The following is a 22,529-nucleotide window of genomic DNA, read 5'->3' as shown; positions in this document are numbered from 1 at the left end:
TTGAGGGTGCTCCTAATATATCAGAAATGTTTCCGCAGTTCATTTATCAAATGACACACACATATAAATAATGACATCAGTACTCACAATCTTTATCTAACAGGCTCTCTTGACACATACATTGGTACATTCTGTACTGGGAACTATGTTAAATTGTGTTATTTTACAAACCACTTCAAATTCTTTGGGGGAAGGAATAAATACACATGCACACACACAACCCTGGCTTCTCTCCCCTTCTCTGCTGCTCTGTGCCCTTCCGTGTTCTCTGAGGCCAGCCTGGCAAGAGGAGTCCCAGAGTGGGCAGGCAGGTGGAGGGGACATCGCTGGGTGGCAGGATGAGAGACTTGCCTTGCCTGGCAGGAGGCCTAAGGAGTGAAAGTAGCTGTCTGTCTCCAGCAAGGATCAGTAAGAGAGAACTTTTATCTGAAATGACTTCACCATGTTTCTCCTCAAAGTTCATAGCAGATTTCTTGTTTCTCACTCTTCATAGATTTTTTTGATTTATGTTGACTGAATCATTCCACCAATTTTCTGTAAAGTCTGCTCTTTCCTCCTCAAAAAATCTAAAAAGAGTGTGAGGAGAGGGAAAAATTGGTGACTTAATTTGAAAGTTTTTTGGCAAATTGTGAATTATATCTTTGTAGTTGAAATATGAAATGCAGAATCTGTGACATAGAGGTTATCACCGTCTTTCTCCTCAGTTTTTAAATTCTGAAATTGTAGGCTTCCAACTATTCTTTGATTTCCTTTGCTTGATAACTTTGTATTTTTAAAGGACTTGTGTGTCAGTGTGTATGTGTGTGCATGTATTGCTGGAGATTGAACCCAGGGCCTTCAAAATTAGCTATTCCCTTAGCCCTTCTTTGTTTTGTTTTGAGATAGGATTTCACTAAGTCACTAAGTTGCCTTGGCTGGTCTCAAACTTGTGATCCTCCTGTCTCAGCCTCTCAGAGTGCTGAGAATAATTTTAAGTTGCAAATGTTTACTCCATTAGTTTATAACAAACCCAGAAAGTATTGAATATTAATACATTACACTAGGTAGTGAATAGATTTCATCATCTGAATTATTTACTTGTTTTCATTATTAATAAGAGTTTGGGGAAAGAATGATTTTTCAGAGATTAACTCTTTTTAAATAATAGGTGATTATATAAGTGATAAATAATAGGTAATTTGTTCACCTGTCAATTTTTAACAAATAGTTTTTAATGTATATCATAGTATTTACCAAAGTATGTTTTGTAAGTTACTTACTGGTTGTGTGCTGAAGTTTAATTAAAAGATGAACATGTAACATACGATTTAGGATGAAAAATGACCGTATGAAAACACAGTAGCATATTCCAGGAGTAGGCAAACATTTTGGTAAAGGATCAGGTAGTAAGTATGTTGAATCATAACATATTGGTCTCAGCTACTCACACCTGCTGCTGAAGTGTGAAAATGACCACAGATGGTAACTAAGGTGGTAGTTTCAATAAAACTTCATTTACCAAAACAGAGAGTGTGCTGGAATTAACCAATAGGCTGTGGATGACTACTAAATGGACAAAACATGGACTTGACATCACATAAACCTGAGTTTTAGTTCAGCGTACTTCACATCTTTAATACTTTGGAGAAGTTACTTAATTTTTTGAGTATCATTTCCTTCATGGGTAAAATAAAATATTATTAGAAAAATGTAACTTACTTTGCAGAGTTTTTATGAGAATGTCACATACAGCAAGATATATGGTTACACAAACCTTTGTATATAGGAACTATTGTAATTATTATCAGATAAACTTCTAACAGAACAGTTATAGTCAACTTGATTTATTTTTTATCCTTCATTATAAAAATGATAAATAATAACTAGTTTGGAAGATTAGAAGTGATTAAAGAAAATTTTACAATTGCACTTATGGGTGAAGAAGTTTGAGAGAAGTCTCATAAGTAATCCCATTCATTTATAAGAATTTGGCAACTACCTTAAAACAAATTGAAGAGTTCCCATGATAATCAGTGTGAATACTTTTTCCTCTGTGAAATATATGTACACGAATTTTCAATCAGCATATTTCAATTATTGGACAAAAATTCAAATCACTCAGGAGTTGCTCAGAAATTATACACTGAGAATGAAATTCAAATATAGAAAAATATTTCAAGTATATTAATAGGTGCAAGAAAACATCTTCAAAAACTCTTTTAGTATCATTCTGTTCAGAAAAGTGATCGACAATGTGATTAATCCTGAACTCTCAAGTCAAAAAATATATTTCAGGAGAGGTATTTAGCTCAGTGGCTTAAGCTCCTACCTGGCAGGCACGAAGTCATGAATTTGATCCCCAGTACAAAAAACAAAAATCACCTTAGGAAATTGAGAAAGTCAGCAGAACACATGAAGCAATAGTTTAGATGAATTCTCTCAAATCCCAGTGTTACTCGTGACCTCTACTCTGCATCCTTGTGAGGCTGCAAGAGACTAGACAGAGTAAAGGGAAATACTTGGCTCTGGTGTCTTTTTAGCCTTGATTATCTTGATATTACTGTAGCCACTTGATACCATAGGTGTTAATTGGAAATTTCTCATGAGCTATGAATGGCTAGTAAACAGTTATGATAGCAAATAACAGGTCAACTAGTTTGATACATGGCAGTTTCCCTGGGCCTCTTGCTTACTTGCTTTTGATTGAAAATGTGTTGCATGGTCCATGATTTAACCAAAGATCAGAATCTCAGCTACTAAGGCAGAGAATAAAAGTCAAACCAACCACTAAACCATTGTGTTTTCCCCCTATTTACTTTCTTTATAAAATATGGGTACAGGAAATGGTAGAAATGAGAAAATTCTCACTATATATTGTTCTATTCTACATAAATTCTTATGTACCATATCTACTTTATGTACCATAGTTAAGAAACACTAGGCCCCTAACAACATGACTTAAATTTCTGTTTTCATAGTATATAGCTGGGAGCAATTGCATAAAGTACAAACTTTACTGCTAGCTCTTCAACCTCCAAGTTAATTACATAACTATCAGAAATCCATTGTAGCCAGTGAATGTATCATTTTTTAAATTTTCATCGGTGATTAGTCAATTTACATCTGTTACCAAGTTCACCTAGACAGCACTTTGTGTAGTTTGGTTGTCTGTTTGTTTCCTGGTAATAAAAATCCATGAGTTATTTTACAGAGGTCCATAATAGAAAGAGGAAACTAGCTATCAAAGATGAATGTATAGCAAAGAAAAACAGTGAGAATACTGAATTATAATTTGAATCGAACATGACTTGTAGAAGAAATAGCTGACCATGTTGATGTGGTCCCTACTGTAATTCAGAAGCCTGTAGGTAAACTCTCAAAAGAACTTACTAAAGGTAAGTGTGCTGGCATACATGGAAGAATGACAGATCGGGTACTGTGGATCAGAGAACGTGGTGGCACCAAACACTGAAAGTTAACAGGACCCACAGGGATAAATCACAACACTCATTGCAAAGGCTGTCAGTGTGGAAGGTGACCGACCCACATTTAGAGACAAGAATGCCAGTTCTGTTGAAATATGAACACTGTCCACCCCACATAGGAAGTTATGCAGTAAAAATAACTTCATGTGATACATTTTCATAAAGAAGCAGAGCACTTTCCTTCTTAATATTTTAAGTTACGATGAAGGAAAAAATATTACTTTACTATTAAATTGATATTATTTTTATTACTTTATACATGACTAAGAATTTTTAATAGCATGACAAAAATTTTAATAGTTATTTTTAATAGTTTGACAATTTTTTGTTTTGATTTTGGAACCAGGTATCAAACTCAGCACCTATATGGCTAACCCTTGACAAAAATTTTTAAAGATCATGAAACAATCAATACTTTCATTAATGATTTAGTCATAATTATTCTTACAATAACTAAGATTACTTACACAGTTTCATCTCCATTTGCACATTTTACAGTATCATAGAATCAGGTGAGACTAGGGTTGCCTGTAAAATACCACATACCACATATGTGTAAAATGCTATGACACTGTCTTGGTTACTTTTCTCTCATTGCTGAAGCAAAATATTCAACATCCATAGTTAAAAGAGGAAATGTTTGTTTAGCTAACAGTGTTTGGAGGTTTCAGTCCATAATTGACTGGCTCCAAGGCAAGGTGACATATGGCAGAGGGGCAACATTTTATGCATGAAGAACACAGCAAAAGCACCAAGAGAGCCAGACAGGGCTCTTTTTGTCTCCACTGTATCCCGTCTACTGGGGTTAGGATGGTGCCAGTCCAGTCAGTGGACTGATGCAGCAAGCACCAACCCTTGTCCCAGTACTCTTAATCCCAGCATTGCACTATGAATCAGTCACATGCTCTAGATTGAGCCGTCTCCAAAAAGCTTGACTTTTTGCATGAGGCCTGGGCACATCTCAACACAAATCATAACAGATATGTACTTTAACATATCTAAACAATTACACCTTTATATTTATTAACAGATACGACTTGGTGATTTTTCTGTGGTTTAAATTGTACATTATTATTATTATTTTTGAGAAAAGTTTTCACTGTGTAGTTCTGGCTGGCCTTGAGTTCACTGGTGTAGCCCAGGATGGCCTTGAACTCACAGTGATCCTCCTGCCTCAGCCTCCTGAGTGCTGGGATTACTGTGTGTGCCACCATGCCTGTCCTTTTGTGGTTTAAACTGAACATCCCTTTACAAGTATTATATGTGAAGAATGATAGTTGTCATTTAATAAAGTATATTAGATATTATCCACCATTTTAAGAATTTTTATATGAATTATTTTCTTTGATCATCCTATTAAATCAGTGATACATATTTGATGTTCTTATGATGATGTGAAGATTTACGTCCAGATACTCTGAATCCAAAGCTCACATTCTTAATCACAAAGCTTTAATTTGTTTCATTTGTATTGAAGGTCTTTATATTCAAATAGAAAGTTCTTAAGTGTATTTAAATGTTTTATTAAGTGGAGAAATTTTATTTGACTACTTTGTAAAATCTAAGTTAATATAATATGATGCATGCAAAGTTGACTTTGCATTTATGTATGCAAGTATTTATGTATGTTCAAAACTATTCAATGAATATTTTCCATATTTTCTTTCAGATCATATTATTGATCATATTATTCAGATAATAAAATGTACTTCTACATTGTAATAAATTTGAAACTACTAGGACTATCTCAGATCAGTGTTTCTCAAAATTTGATCCATGAATTGCCTGTGAGATCATGAAGGTTGTTAAAAATACAAATAATTGTACTCTGCATTTATTGAATACCTGGGCTCTGGCTTAATAATCAGCATTTTTAAACCAGCACTTTATGCTTCAAACTCTGTTGCCTTACATTCCAGTTTATTTGAGAATTACTAACTCACTTTATGCTACTAATTTTACTGAAAAGGAAATTGAGGTTCCCTTATATTCTTTTCTTTTTTGGTTTAAAAAGTGCATATATGTATTTTTGTAAGGATTGCTCAAAACTTAGTGCCTTTTGCAAATGGAGATTGGTAACTATCTTGATATTCCTCTATAGGTTTAACTCATTCTCAGATTTTATGTCCCCATTTCCTTATACTCTTTCTTTTTGAGAGAAATTCAGTTCTAAGAAAGTTCTCAATTGAATGTCAAATCTGTTGTTATTTTCTTCAAAAATATTTTAGTTAAAAAACTGGCATGATTTATGCTGAAAAATCCAGGACTAGAGCGGTCATAAAAAATGTTATTAAACTTAATTTTATTTTATATATATATATATTATATATATATATATATATATATATATATATATAAAATTGCAAACTTAGCATAATAGTCAAGGATCGGAGAAAATTCTTGTCTTACATACCACATTTGATTGTGAGTATAGCCTATTATTACATATGTGGTATGTGACATTAGGCAGATCATTTAACTAGATTTTTAACTTCCTCATTTCATGAGCATAATACACGTCTATTACATGGATGTAAAGGGACTAACCAAGATTTTATAAAATAATCCCTTTTACAAAAGAGGGATTTGACAAATGTTAGTACACTTTTTCCTTCTCCCTCCTCTTTTGTTTCATATGTTAACTAATCTCCCTGTTGTGCTGTGCTTTTACAGCTTTTAATTTGTAATATGCAATCCTCACAAGGCCCTGGGGTTACATCCCTCCCTGCCCCTGTAAGTTGGTATGTGATGTGGAATCAGTGGCATAAAGTTATCACTGGGTGCTAAAACGCTTTTGAAAAACCAGATTTGTTTTTAACTAATACATATAAAGCACAAAATTTGCACACATTAGTGGGAAACATGTGATAGCTGTGTACCCTGTGTAATCAGGTTACACATAACTAGCTTCTCAGAGCACCTCTCAGTTCTTTATGCTGGAAACACCCAATTCCCCTTCCATTGGCTTTTTGAAATAGTACGTAGTTTCTGCTCTAGTTACCCAAGTGGGCAACAGCAAGCTAGAATTTATTCCTATCTAATTGCAGCTTGACCCATTGGTGAACCTTTCCCCATCCCTGCTTCCTCCTAAAACATTGATATTAATTGGTGTGGCTGCTTTGTTATCTTCTATTGGTTGTAGTGGTTACTGGATCTCTCATTTATTTATTTTTAGGTGTTTTTCCTCTGGGGATATCATTATATATGGGCTTCCGAAGAGTGAGATTTTTAATTTGTTGTGTTTCAAACTGGCTAACCAGTCACTTAAAGACAGCCTGAGACTTACGTTTTGAATTTGTTTATTTTTACAGGCTCCAAAACCAAGGAGGGAGTGGTTCATGGTGTGACAACAGGTGCGTTCTGAGAGGATTCTGTCCAGGGAGAATATAATTTCTAGTGGCCAGTGTGGGCGGAGCATTTATCATCCAAAATGTAATTGTAAATAAACACAGAGTACAGAGAAGCACGCTAAACGAGCATCAGTCTGATTTAAACTTAATTATTTTTCAAGCATTTAAAAAATATTCATGATAAGTAAATAAGATATATATTTACTTGTCAAGAATGATGACTTAGAAGTGACCCACTTTATTTATAGAATTTGGTCATTTGAAAGTTCTGAACTGAAGTTAACAAACTGCTATCATAAATAAAGTGTAAACACTCACAGTTTTTGAAGGATTAAAGTAAAATTTTCTGTAGAACATATAACAGTATTCTGATCATGATCTATACTGATTAATTATGTTTCCTTTATGACTCACAGTACATTTTAGAAAATACCCTGGGGATGATTTTAAATCTTTTGTTATATTTAGCTGTATGTGGCATAATGTCACCAGGACTCTGAATAGGTCTATATGGAGATTTACAACAAAGAAATAGTAGTAATGATAAAAAAAAAATGATGGCAGGGACAGAACTTAAGACGAGGAAGAGGAGGAGAAGGAGCTGGGCATTGTGGTGTATGCTAGTAATACCCATTACAAGTCAGGTCCAATATGGGCAACATAGGGATTTAGTAAGACCCTGTCTCAAAACAAAACGTTTACGAAAGCTAAAGGTGTCACTCAGTGCAAACACCTGGATTCAATTCAGTTCTCAGTACTGAAATTTAAAAAAATCAAAGTAGAATAAAAATTTAACAGATTAGCCCACAAGAGTTGATAATTGAGTTTTATGTTGTATGATACTGTTTCTTGACAAATATGGTGAAACCAGAGATGTAGTAACAAATATACTTCATATAGCCATAAATCATTAAACATAATGCTTCATGAAAATAACATGCATGTATCATGGAGTTATAAAAGAGATATAGGGAAAATGAAATGAGCAAGATTAATGCATTGTTGTGGTTATGTTCATAAACATTGGAGTTAGACCTCTTTAGTTCAAATTTCTGTCAGTTTTATAACATCTGGGTGATATGATTTCCATGTCTAAAGGAATTAAGTGAACCTAAAAATGCACAAACTACTTAAAAACCGGAAGCAAATTTTGTGATTATTTCCTTCTAGTGAACCCTTATTGAGCAACAGTTTAATTACAACACTTAAGAAAAATATTTCATGTCTTTTTAATGCATATTTTTATAAGAATGAAGCTGTGAAAATAAAGCAGAATGCTTTGAAAACTGTTTTAGAAGCTAATTACGTAGCTTTCATTTGCTCTGTTGCAATTCAATATGTAACACAGAGAACTTGACCAATAAATGTGCCGTGATGCCATCTAGAAGCTTCTGTGAATGATGGTAAGCAAGGTTTTATTAAGAACTGGCTAGCAGAGGAGAAGACTGCTGTCTGAAGAGTTTCAACCCAGATAAATGGTGTTCTGTTGAGAGAGCTGAAACCATGTGATTTAGATAGAGGGTATCATGTGACAGTGTTTCAGAGCCAGTGCCAAAAAGTAAAGAAGTTAACTACTAATAGTTTTGTCTAACAGAGATAATGGAAATAAGGTACAAAAATAACTGTCAGCAAGTTTGGCAATTTTTAGTTTTCAGAATGCCATACTGTAAATGGGTCTGCGTGTGTGTGTGTGTGTGTGTGTGTGTGTGTGTGTGTGTGTGTGTAAGAGAGAGAGAGAAAGAGAGAGAGAGAGAGAGAGAGACAGACAGACAGACAGACAGAGAGAAAGAGGGAGAGAGAGAAAGAGAGATAAAGTTTTTTTTATAATAAAGCAACATTTTACAAAATATTCTGAGGATAATAGCCTATAATGTTTCTGTAATTTTATAATTTTGTAACACTTTGCATATTCCATTCTTTCTTCAGCGTGTTAGAGAATCTGAGCTATTGTATAGTAGAAAAAATTTTTTTGGGTAACATAAATCCAGAGTTTTTCAAAGGTATTTGACTGTTGAAATTTTGTTTCATTTAGTACAGGGTAAAATGAAGCTACTATTGCATAGAAAACTATGAGCTTACTGTTAGACAGCAAGGTCTTTGTGTTTGGTCACAGGCAATAAGTACAGCTGGACCAGTCAAGGACTCTGTTAAGAGTACTGCATTGGTCAGCTTTCCTGTTGCTGGGACAACATACCAAGAATTTGCCACTTAAAGGAGGGCAGGTTTATTTTAGATCACAGTTTCAGAGGGTTCAGTCCATGGGCAGCTGGCTCCAAGGCAAAACTTCATGGTTCAAGGGTGTGGTAGAGCAAAACTGATCAATTCATGGCAGCTGGAAAGCAGAACACTGGGAAAGAAGCAGGAGGGATTGGACCAGGAACTACATATAGTCCCTAAAATCATGTCCCCATGACCTACCCAGATGCACTCAGAAGTGTGCTTGTCTAATGTCTCAAGCCGGTCACCTTGACAGTAAAGATTAAATGTCACAAATACAGAATCAAATAGGCTGTTATAACAAGTCTGGCTATTGAAGGAACCAGCTGCAGTGAGGACTGTTCCTTCTCAGTATCGGATAAGTGAATGACTTAACGTGTTACATAAGGCTGTTTAATATAAAATCCAAATTCTGGTTACGGAGATAAGTAAGTTTATGATACTTAAATGACTGGTTGTTATGCTTGATCTAAAATATTTTTATAGGTACACCATAACTGCTAAATAAATACTTGTTGTTGTTAGTAGTCTTCATTATATGGTATGTAACACTTACTGTTGCTAAAAGAATAATTTCTTCAGGATTTATCCCAGTATCTGTTTTGCAAAAATGTAGATGTCTGTAAGTTTAAGCCAAGAACTTTTAACCAAAAAAAAAAAAAATTAAAATAAATTCTTCTAGTTAGAAAAACTGAAATTCCCAGTCTAAGTCCTGGCTTTTTGACCTCCAGGAAGTTATTATTATCAGTTGTAAACTTAATGTATCATATTAAAGCAGTATATGAGAATATATTTATTTGAAAGATAAATTTTTGAAGAAATTTTAGAAATGGTAACATGTAAGTTACTTGTTCTTCATGTAAGTATGATGTAAAAGAAAGTCCTATTATTGGAGACTTTCTGAAAGTTTCACTTCTTACAAACAGAAATATATCAGACCGTAATGATCCAAGTAGATTTTCAGCATGTTATTATCTGATATCTGCACTATCATTTATATGTTAACTCAAAGCTAGATCTTAATTTTATAATTTTATTTATTGTCAGATTAAATTTACCATCTCTTATGAAAGTGTCACATTTATTTTTTTGAAATTTTATTTTTAACTTAGCTAAAATGAAATGTAAATATAATTATTTAAAATGAATGTACACTTTACAAACAAATTCCTCTTAGTGAAACCAAAGTATTTGTTGAGTAACTGTTATAAAATAATATGAGGATTAATAAAGCAGGATCCCATATTTTAAAGAGCTCAAAGTAGGGCAGATAGAGGTAGAACAATTGAATGAACAGTTATGATGCAATCTAAAATCTCAACATGAGAAATATATTTAAAACTTCATAGGATCATAGAAGGGCAGAGAAAATCATTTGTTGTTAGTTTTTTTTTTTTTTTAATAACACAGAATGTGGCTTTTGAGCTCGGTTTTAACAAAGGAATTGAGTTTCATGAATAAACAGAAATGGAATAAAGGCTTTTGGCCAGAGGAAGCTGTGTATACCAAAATGAGAAAAATTGGTGAATTGGGAAAAAATGTAAGCAAATTCAAAGTATTATTGTCTCTATTGAGTAGGAGGGAAATAGCCACTTTGATTCTGGTTATTTTTATAGTATTTTATTCTGGTATTTTTAAAGGTGTGTCCTTTAAAAATAAATGCAGTATACTAATATGACTTTGTCTTTTCCCCTTATAAAATGTCAATGAGTAGAGAGATAGTCTAAAAAGATTTTAAATGAGAGAAAAGGGTTTTGAGGTCAGTGAGAAAGCTATTAGAGAAATCAGTGTTTTAAAATATGTCTATTATTGCTACCTGTAAACTCTGTCATTTTGTAATGTAGCTAAATTATTTTTACAATAATAAAACCTAGTAAGATTATAGTATATGCTACTGTGCAGTGTTTGTGTGTTAAACCAATAGATTAAAATTTATACATACACAAAAGATTATGTACATATGTAAAATTCATGGCTGGCAGAAAGACTATGAGTCTGTAAAAAAATCAAAACCTAATTTTGTCTTGCTTTGAGAAAATTTTCATCTCAAGCAAAATTTTCTATTCATGTTCTTGGAAAATAAAATGACAATTTGAAACACATAATTCACTATATTTAAAGGATCAACATCCCAAGAATGTTTAAAAACATAAAATCGCTAGTACAGCTTCAGTGGTATTTAAGTTGAGCTTAAATTGTGATTAGCTGTCCCTGTTCAGGCAGTGTCAGGCTGGCCCTAGAAGTCGTGGGGTGTCAGCCAGAGGCCAACCCACACTGTTCTAACCCAGTGGATGCATAGAGAGTGGCCACTGAGGTGGCTGCTTTCTGGTTTTAGATTGTCTAAAACCCTAACCACTTCAGGCATCCCCACAGCACCTAAACTAAAGAGTAAACCTGTCCTAAATAAGCCATTTCAAAACACAATGCTTTGCCTACACTGTTGGGTCACTGTCCTCTCTAACCGGTGACATGGAATCTGTCCAGTGTAGCAGTCACATGGAAACAGTTACCAGCTGGCATCATGTAAGGCTTTGGTTTCTTCCAACTGGTCTGAGAGTGTTCATGAATAACACGAAAAATGTCTTTGTTTAGGAGGGTATTTCTCAAAAGCAAAAAATTTTGAGTTGACAGAAGATAAAGAAAAGAATGACTTTGTGTGGCAAAATGAAAAGGCAAACGTGATATAAATGTAGATAAAAGGTGGAGATGCCCACTTTTCTGTGGTACGGATGATGTAGAGAATACATGAGGAGAGATTGGGTTATTTTTGTAGTGACCTGAAAATTATTAAAAGAATTGAATATCTTGTCTTTAGATACTTTCTCGTTAATTGAAAAACTCTTCAGTTAATTGAAAAAAATTTGCAACTAGTCTTCTTGTATGTCATTTTGTGAAAATAATGTAGAAAGATTGATTCAGCAATTAAGTACAATTCTGTGACATAATGGGGATTTTTGATATGGTAAAACTTGTTTGTAAATCCCACACGTACTACTAATAGTCTACATTACTGACTGAAATACGATATCATATTTTTGTTTCATGAAAGAGCTTTAACATGCTCAATAAATCTTAGTTTTAACACTGAAGTCTGGCTATCTGTTCCCATGAAAGTTACTGGAAGTCAATCTTATTAAGAACTCTCATAAAAGGAACAAAGTTATTTCACAAATGTGTTCTGTTGTTTATTTCTGACATACATGAATAACATTTACATGCTCTTATGTGAAATGCATAGAATCAAATGGCTCAGAACCTTTTTTGGATTTGAAGTATTTGTATTTATATAATAAGATACCTTGGGGATGGGATGCAAATCCTACCACAAAACTCATTTGTTTCTTATGCTTTTATGTATATGCCGTGGAGGTAACTTGATGTAATATTTTTAATAGTTTGGGGTTCAGAACAAGATTTCATGATGTGGAGTTTTCTGTCTGTGGTGTCATTTGGTGCTCAGAAGTTTCAGATTTTAGAGTATGTCAGATTTTGAAATCTTGGATTGGAGCATTCAACCATTAGTAGTAGTACAAGCTGTCTTATTTACAAGACTTGGTGAGCCGGGGATTTAGCTCAGTGATGTAAGAACCTACCTGGCACACACGAGGTTGTGAGTTCAATCCCTGGTACCAAAAAAAAGACTAGTGAAAGTGAGCTTGCTGACTGAGACCAAGGAGATAGGATTGAGATGGAAAGATGTATGTATCATGCTGAGATTGATTAGACTGTAACTGTACCTGTGGGCTCTGCTTTCTATACACTGTCCTTCATGTAAAGCAGGACCAAACCTCTCATAGCTGTATGTTCATGGCAGTTAGATAAGAAACACCTTGTATTATCTGCATAACTGCGATGGACAATCTTAGCAGAGTTCGTGTTTGCCTATGCCACGTTCAATTAAAATTCTTGTACATTTTGTTTCTTCTGACTCCTCCATTGTCTATGATGTGTGTAGATACACATGTCAAGATGTTGAAGGCGAATGGAGGTAGGCTTATTTAGTCTTTGTCATTTTACCCAAATTTAATACATGTATTTTTTTTTTTTAATTTAGTGGCTGAGAAGACCAAAGAACAAGTAACAAATGTTGGAGGAGCAGTGGTGACAGGCGTGACAGCAGTGGCACACAAGACGGTGGAGGGAGCTGGGAACATTGCAGCTGCCACTGGCTTTGTCAGAAAGGACCAGCTGGGCAAGGTATGGCTGCCCGTGTTTTACGTTATATTTGTCAGTTCTTGAGGTCACAGTTCATTTTCTCACAAGGCAAGTGGCAGGAATAAGATGTTTACTGTGGGAAGGGTTTCCTGACCCTTCCTCCATAAAACAGTACTGCCTCTAGATGGGTCTGGTTTTTTGGTGATATTAATCCAGAGAAATGTGCAAATTGTATAGTCATCACAATTGTTTCAATTTCTAAAAGAAAGCTAAGGAATTGAACAGTGTAGCAATGCTAAAAGGGATGGTGACATTTCAGAAAGAATGAATGCTTTCATGTGAACTCTGAATCTTGCAATTTCTCCTTGTTGGAATAACAAAACTCTTTGTGCTTAATCTCTGAATTTCTAAAATGAGTATCTTACTTTGATTCCTGTGTAATGATATCATCTCTATTAAATGACATGTTTGCATATCACACAACAGCTCTTTATCAAGTATATGTTGTGGGAACTAGGAGGCAAAAAATGCCCCAGAAACTTGATTTGGAAATATTCTTAAACTTCTAGAATTTTAACTTTGCATTTCTTTTTTTTTTTTTTTTTTGTCTTTTTCATTTTTACCAGTACCAGGGATCAAACTCACGACCGTCTGCTTGCAAGGCAGGTGCTTATACCGCTGAGCTAAATCCCCAGCCCCAACTTTGCATTTCTTGATAAATATGAGACCTTAGTAAGTTTACAGAGAAAGCTTTACCTTTTTCATTTTATATGTGAAAGCATTAGAATATGAAGTCCAGCTAGAAGATGAAATTTTAGAATTTTCATGATCACAAGAACAGGATGATTTTGTCTTTTTCCTAGCCATATTATTCCTTGAATGAAAGTATGCCTTCACCTGATGTCCTCCCTCTGCCTGTAAAATTCTCTCCTGAGTCAGGTTATTTCCCTCACTTCCTCATATACTCTGTTTTTTGTTAAATGACACCTTCATGGTGAGTACCATCCTGATCTGGTTAAAATTAGAACCATTCTCAGTCTCCCTTTTCCTCCTCCCCGCCCCTTACTATCTCTGGCCAAAGTGTCTGCTGCCTTTGAAAATAAGGTTTTACTTATTTTTCTATGTGCTGTTTATTTTATTTTTCCCCTTCTACATTATAAGCACCATGAGGATGAATTGCATTTATTTAGTTGCTGTGAGCTAGATGTCTAGGTATCTCCATGTCACCCAAGAGCCTCATGGGCAGGGATTTTGGAAGGTATGGGATTATGGGGCTTAGGGCTGATGCTCTCAGGCGATGTTGCCCAGTCTGCTCTGACTCCTTGGGTTGCATGTGGCTTGGAACGGTCTGTCGCCCTCTCTGGTTCTTCCCCTCTCTCTCTCTCTCTCTGTTCCGTCTGCTGTGTATGAGCAGGTGTATCTATCATGCTGTCCTGTCTGGGCCTTTTAAGGTTTGAGTTCCAGGTATTTTGTCTCAGCAATGAGGGAAGTAACTAAGACATGTGAATTAATAGAATGACTTTCTGAGCCTTTTTATTTTTATCACTGTATGCTTTTGATACGCATTCTACTTGTTTTGGGAAGCTGGTGACTTTCTGAGTTGTTTATACTCATACCTATGGTATAGGAACACTGACTGTTCCAACTATTCAGAAGTTGGGATCAAAATGGTTTTGGAATAAATACTATGGAAACTCTGAGCAGAGAGTTTTGATTTGTAGGCAGACCTCTCTGGATCATCTGTACTCATGTAACCCTAAGCAGCAGGATTACCTTGATGGCTCTGTGTCAATAATAACACACAGTGCTAGAAACCCATGATGTATTTAGATTTTCACATATAGTGACATTGTATTGTGGGAAATAGACTGTTCTAGAGAAGTGCTTTAGCTAACACTTGAATGTAGGATTGATGACAGTTGCGATCTTTTGTCCACAATATGTTTTTGCAAATAATCTTAACTGTGCTAATAATCATACCAATTCTTATTTCCCATTTGAAATTATATGTCTAACTTTATAATATTTTAAAAGTTGGATGAGATCTCAGAAGTATGGAGATAGGTGATCCGTTTTATGTCCCAAGTTTGTTGGACAATCTAAAAATTGGCTTAGTGTAGTATTTTGATTTTGTAGATGAGAGAATGATATAAATATATACTGATTCTACTGATATAAATATACATTGATAGAAATAAATGTACTGTGTGTACAGATGAGGCAACTTAAATGCATGGAGGGGAAGTCAGTATTCAAGGTTGTAGAGCCAGTTGAAGTAGTCTGGACATCTGGAGTGTTTGTCCTTATGCTATGACACTTCCTTGACCAGTAAAACTGGATAAATGATTTCAATTGAACATGTATTTGGTTGAGATTATAAAGAAAACAGGAAAATGTACCATCTCCACTTTTGTCTCCATTTAAAATACTCAAGGTAAATTGCAAATGTGAAGTGAGAGTGCTTCATCTTTTTACAAAATTCAGCTTGTTTTCTACCTTCCTAAAAATATTTCACTTAATTTGGTATTTTAAAGCATAAAGCTAAACAATGTGATGAAATTAACCATTTGGAGATAGTTCTCTTATTGCATACTGCAGGGTCCTACAATTTTGTATATGAAAGTAAAGTTGTGTTAGAAACTGCAGCTTAGCTGTGGAAAAACCATTGGACTGGGAGCTGAAATAACTGGTCTTCTTACCCAGCTTGGTCACTAAATGGCTGGATGGCTTCTTGCAGCTTTCTTAGGGCCTTTTCTCAAATAATAAGGAAACTTTACTAGAAAATTGTTAAAGCCCAATTTAGCAATAAGGCTTTGAGATTCTATAATAATTCAAGGAATTCTCTAATAAACACCTACGATTGTGGCCTCCTCGACGGGGTGACAAAATTCTAGAGAGCTTCAACAAAACCATCAAATTATTCATTTTATGAAATCTAAAATAACTTAATATTTCTCTGACTGTGATCAAAATGATCCTGTTGAATAGAACTAAGCATTTCTACCTTTTTTTTTCTCCTTTAACTATTTGGTAATGGCCCCAAAGGGAAATCATTTATTTGAGCAATATTGACTGCTTACTTCGTACAGGAAACATGGAGGAAAAGGGATGTGGTAAGCAGGGCTGGTGGACAGCTGGCTTGTAGAACAGATAGTGACTGTGCACTTTCCCAGGGCTTGGTATCTCCTAATGTCAGGAGCTCCACACCCTGCACCAGGAGGGCATTGGCTTCCCCACCGCTGTGTGCTCTTTGGAGATACAGAATTCAGCACAACTGTTCCCTGGCTGATTCCCTCCCTCCCTCCCTCTCCTGCTCCTTCTCTCTCTCCTTCTATTTTCTTTGTATGTTTTCTTGCCTCATTTTTTTAGAAAACAAGAGCTTATAGTACTTCATTTTGATTTTTCTCTCTTGATGTGCTAAATCTGTTTGGGATTCACTTTGGTGCACTCTACTTACTTTTGATGTTAACGGAAAGATATAATCATAGGTCAAGTCTTTTCTTCCAGCTTTATTAAGATACAATTGATAAATAAAAATTGTATTTTTTATGGAGTGCAACATGAAAAAAGTTTGTTTTGTTGTGGCCTCTTACATGTTAGGCAAAGGCTTTATTGTGGAGCTGTCTCCCCAGTCCTTGATATTGTGATGTAAATATGCATTGGGCAGTGTTGTAATAATCAAGATAATAAACATGTCCATCATGTCACATAATTATCTTTTTCTTTTTTGTGGTGACATTTAAGAGCTACTCTCTTAACAAATTTCCAATATGTAATGTAGTATTACTAACTGTATCCCTCGTTCTAGATCTCCAACAAACTGAAACTTTTTACCTTTTGAAGCTATTTTCTTCCATCTCTCAGTCTCTGGTCCTACTTTCTGTTTTCATAGTTTGGATTTTAGGTTTCACGTTGAAGAGAGATCATGCAAGATTGGTCTTTTATGCCTGACTTATTTTTCTTCGCGGAATGTCTTCAAAGTTCATCCATGCTGCAGCAGATATAAAGATTTCCTACTTTTAACACTTACTAGTACTACACTGTATGCATGTGTAGCACGTTTTCTTTACTTATTTATCTGTTGATTGACAGAGATTATGTATCTTGGCTGTTGTGAATAATTCCATGGTGAACATGGGAGTGCAGATCCCTTTTTTCTTTTTTTGATAGAAACCATTCCAAGGGATCTGAGGTGATATTTCATCGTGATTCTAAATTATGTTTCCCTGATTATTAGTGATTTGAGCATTTTTAAAAGACAGGTCTTGCTATGTAGCCTGTGCTACCTTGAATTTACAGGGTAGATTGCCTGCCTCACCTGCCTTAGCCTCCTGAGTGTTGGAATTCCAGCCATGAGTTATCATACCTAGTTCTAATTGCCTATTTTAAAATCAGGTTTATTTTCTTGGTATTGATACATTTGAGTCTCTTCTATGTGTTAGATATTAGTCCCTATCAAATATATGGTTTGCCAATATCTTCACAAAGTATATCATGTCTTCCTTTTTGATTGTTGATTGTTTTCTTTGTTCTACAAAAGCTTTTTGTTTTAATGCAATCTAATTTATCTATTTTTGCTTCCATGGCCTGTGTTTTTGTAGTCATGAAAAAGGAAAAAGACAAAAAAAAAAAAATCATTGCCCAGACCAATCTCAAGACGCTGAACTTTTAAATTTTCTTCTAGTAGATTTATTGTGTTAGGTGTTGTGTTTAAGTCTTTAGTGCATTGTATTTGGTGTGAGAAAAGAGTCCAGTTTTTTCTTCAATATGTGGCTGTACATAATTTACAATACCATTTGTTGAAGAGATTGCCCATTTCCCAATGTATGTTCTTTACATCTTTGTTTAAAATCACTTGATTGGGTGTGAATGTATTTGGGATTTTTTATTCAGTTCCACTGAATATTTGGCTGTTTTTATGACAGTAAAATAGCATTTTGATTATTATAGCTTTGTGGTATTTTTGAAATCAGGTGGTGTAATGTGTCCAGTTAAATATCTATCATATGGCTTTTCAGTTACTTGTTCAGATCACTTTGAGTGTGTACAGTCTTTTCCTTTGGCTCTTCTGGGTTCTGTAGAAATTGTAGGCTTTTTTATTTCTATGAAAACTGACTGATAAGGAGTGGAATATGATAGGGAGTGCATTTGAATTTCTAGATTGTTTTGGGTAGTTTGGACTTTTTGACAATATGGATTCTTCTAATCCATTTATTTGTATTTTTAATTTCTTTCATCAATGTCTGACAGCTTTTAGTGTATAGATACTTCAGAAACATGATTCAGTTATTCCTAAGTACTTTGTTCGGCCTTACTGAATTTGTTAGTTCTGATAGTTTTTTTTTTTTTTTGTAGAATCATTAGGCTCTACTATATATATATATATATGATCATATCATCTGCAGGTGAAAATACAACCTTTTTAAAATTCTAGTTTCATTTATTTCTTTTCTTTGCCTAATTACTCTGATAACAATATTGACTGCTGGTATTAATATTGAATAAAAGTAGCAAAAGTGGGTTTCTTGTCTTTTAATTTTGAGGAAAAATTTTGATCTCTGAATATGATGTTTGCTATGGGCTTGTCATGTATGTTGATGTACAGGTCTCTCTCTCTCTTGTGTGTGTGTATGTGTGTGTGTGACAGAGAGAGAGATGTGGGAATTTGACATAAGGTCTTTGCCTTTAAAAAAAGTTTAGCTTTTGATACAGAGTCACACTGACTTGCTGAGTTGCTCACGCTGGGCTGAAGACTTTAGCTTTTGATAATCTGCCCTCATCTTCCCAGATCTTCCCAGAGTTATGGAATTACAGGTGGGTACCACCATGCCAGGCTGAAATATAATCTTTCTATACATAATTATTGAGAATTTCTATTTTGAAAGGGTGTTGGCTTTTTTTCTATATCTCTTGGGATGTTTCTGCATCTATTGAGGTGATCGTGTGATTGTTGTAATAATTCCTATACTATTAATAACTACTCTATGTATAAATGGATTAAATTTCTTCAATCAAAAGAAATAGAGTGGTTGGATGAATTAGAAAATCTAGACTCAATTATATATTATGTAATAAAAACTCACCCCATATGTATTCTTAAAAGAAAAATGAATAGAAAAAGTAGAAAAGTTGAACTATGCAAGTATAATCAAAAGAAAGGAAGTCTAACTACATTTATTTGTGAAAAGGTAGACTTAAAGGCAAAACTATTATACAAGACAAAGTAAATATATTACATTATAGTATAGATTGGGCATCTGCAATCTGAAAATCCAAAAATCTGAAATGCTTCAAACTTCAGAACATTTTTTCTTTAATAGATTTTATTTATTAGTTCATGTTTGCATTATGTAATAATTATGTTCTGCATGGGGAGTTGGTGCATGTACTTAACACATCTTAATTCTTTTCTCATCCCTTTTTCTTGTTCCTTCCTTTCCCCTCCTCCATCTCTTGATCCCCTTCCCATTTGGGAAGGGTTTGTCTTCTTCCTATTATCTGTCATGATTTTGCTGTTAGTACTGACAGGACCCCACACATAAATATTCCATAATTGACCTCATAAGATGGGGTGCAGTCAAAATAGAGTGCACTAAAACTACTGTCTAAAATTACGCAGCAATGTATATAAAGTGCCTATGAGTTACATGTTTAGTATGGGGTCCATTCCCAAGATACCTCATTTCATATATGCAAATGTTCATAAATCCAGATATATTCAAAATTAATTAATTCCAATCGTAAGATTTCAGGTAAGGGATACTTTACCTGTATATAATGTATAATGTGAAAAGTTCACTAAGAGAATATAAGAATTGTAACTATAAATGCAGCCAACTTTGAGGCACTTAAACGTGTAAAGCAGGCAGTAACGTAACTGAAGAGACAGCAGTGCAGTGATAGTAGAATTCAGTATCCTACTTTCAACAACAGATAGATCATCCAGACACAAGATTGATAAAAAAGCAGTAGCCTAGAATGCCACTATAGAGTAAATGAATCTCACAAACAAATGCAGAGTATTGCATCCAAAAGTAACAATATATGTTTTTGTCAGGTGCAAATGGAGCAGTCATATGTTAGGTCACAAGCAAGTCTTACCAAATATAAAAAGGTTGAAATCATAGCAGTCATTTTTTTTTTCTATTCACAATAGTGTGAAACTAGAAATTAATCATAGGCAATAAGAAAAGTCACAGGTGTGTACCAATTAAACAGAATATTCCTGAGCAACTAGTGAATAAAGAGCAAATACAATAATTGTTTTGTGTATTTTTATGATAAAAGCCACCCATAATAATACTTTCTCATATAAATTACATTAAAATAGATTATTTTGAATTTTAATATCTTGTTTTCTCAAACATGGTGATCTTCTCTAATATATTAGAATAATGATCTTCTGATATCTTTACCTATGTGCACACAAAATTATCACTCCTATGATTCATTTCCTGGAACTCATTCATTTGAATGTCACAGTAGAAGTGGGCTAAAAATTCATTAACATACTTTTAAGATGAAATTAACAATGAAGTTATACAGATAAAATCTGTTTTTCCCACATCAATCAAGAAAAGTAGAATTCCTTGTAGCAAGAGTGCTTTCACTTATGCACAATGTTACTGGAATCAGAATTGCTTTGTAGGATATGTTTATGATGTGGAGCTTATTACCAGAGGATTGATCTACTCCAACCCCTCTGTGATTTGCATATACCTATTGCTCAGATAAATCATTGCTGAGTGAATGAGCATCTCTTTAATGCTATCTTGAAATGTTCTAGAAAAGTTAGATTATAAGGTTTTTAAATGTTTGTAAACTTAGATTAAAGCATAATGTGATAATTAAAAGCCTTAACTGACCTAAGTGATTTATTTCAAATGATACATAGTCAGTGATATTTTGCAGGGTGTGTATAAAAATTAGCATTCTGTACTCAGTCTAAAACTGTGTCTCCACTTGGAAACTATCTATCATACCTTTCTTCTTATCTTAAGATGTTTCAGTGGGTTCAATATAGATGAATTGTGAATTTTAATCTAGTAAGATTTTAAATGGAAAAATACACTCTCATCAGGAAATTAGGCTTAATAGGTTTTGATTAAAATCCAACAGCAAGGGGCTGGGGATTTAGCTCAGTGGCATAAGCGCCTGCCTTGCATGCCTGTGGTCGTGAGTTTGATCACTGGGACCGATAAAAATACAAAAAGAAAAAATCCAACAGCATTTACTCGTTTAATTAGAATTTGATAAATTCTGGACATTCTTGTGACCCTATGGAGAGCGTAATTGAATCACACATGGATGGTTCCTGACATCAAGAAATGGGCCTGCTGAACTGGGGATATGGCTCAGTGGCAAAGTGCTGCCTGGGCAAATGCAAGATCATGAGTTTGATTCCCAGTATCAAAAAAAAAAAAAGAGGTGGGGGAGAAGAAATGGGCCGGTAACCACAGCCTTCTGGGAGGGTGAAACAGGAGGACTGCATGTTCCAACCCATCCTGGACAATGCAGTGAGAACTTACCTCAAAATAAAAAATCAAGAAGGCAGACAGTGTGGCTCAGTGTGAAGGAACTGGCTTCAATTCTTGGTACCCTCTCTTCATCCCGCTAAAAACAGGAAGAAAGAATTACATATTCTGTGCATGAGACCGACATGTTTATCCTAGGAAGAGAGGAGCATCTTTGCTTTCTGAGAAAAATATGTAGTGGTAACAGATGCAGAGCCATCATAGGAAAGGTGAAAGCAGTGTTATTGGAAGTGCAAGAGACCTAGCTTATCAATGAATACACATAACTCAATAAATGTTAGACTTTATATTGCATTGAAGTGTCTGTCAGCAGATTGTCAAGTTGCTCATACTATAGAGACAAAGGTCACAATATTTTAGCTGTATAATCATGGTGATATAAAAATGCAGTCACCTCCATCCTAGGATCAGTATGTTTGAAATTCTTTCCCAAATTACATCTTCAGAGAACTGATTGTGAGGATAATTTTGTTTATTAGAGAAAGGTGTTATAAGGTGAATGTGGCAGAACTGCTTTAAGGCACTGCAGCTGACAGGCTAAGTCATATTTGAGTAGTTGGCTTATTGCTTCACAAATACTTGATGCAGGTTGCAGTTTTGCTGAGCACGGCCTGCGACTGCTCAGAGATCTTCATGAACCCGTCCTTGTTGTGGATCTGCTGCTCAGGACCCTTTGTAGGCAAAAAAGGCATGACACGTTTGGTAGTGCTTCATTCATCAATATCTTCATATATGTAGGATGGTTTGAAACTTAAGTGCTTTCTAAAACATTTTATTGTATATATTTAAAATAATGTTTTGATAAATGT

The 22,529-nt window shown here is 34.6% G+C and overlaps 1 protein-coding gene across 6 annotated transcripts in view; it reads left to right on the top strand.

Annotated features, from left to right (window-relative positions):
- Positions 1–22,529, top strand: part of Snca (synuclein alpha) — a 115,397-nt gene that overhangs the window by 2,455 nt on the left and 90,413 nt on the right. For 5 of the 6 annotated variants that reach the window (XM_013150101.3, XM_003467473.4, XM_005002663.3 and 2 more), the window contains 2 exons: positions 6,776–6,817; positions 13,086–13,228. In XM_013150101.3, the coding sequence (XP_013005555.1) occupies positions 6,776–6,817; positions 13,086–13,228 (185 nt within the window). Of the gene's footprint in view, positions 1–6,775; positions 6,818–13,085; positions 13,229–13,812; positions 13,918–22,529 lie in introns of those variants that run through there. The other variant, XM_063247273.1, reaches the window with a different exon arrangement.

This window comes from Cavia porcellus, unplaced genomic scaffold (genome assembly GCF_034190915.1).
Source record: "Cavia porcellus strain 051 isolate PalLab524CR breed Dunkin Hartley unplaced genomic scaffold, mCavPor4.1 scaffold_4, whole genome shotgun sequence".
Lineage (NCBI taxonomy): Eukaryota > Metazoa > Chordata > Mammalia > Rodentia > Caviidae > Cavia > Cavia porcellus.
Note: the sequence above shows the minus strand (reverse complement) of the source record. Positions and strands in the feature narration are given on the sequence as shown.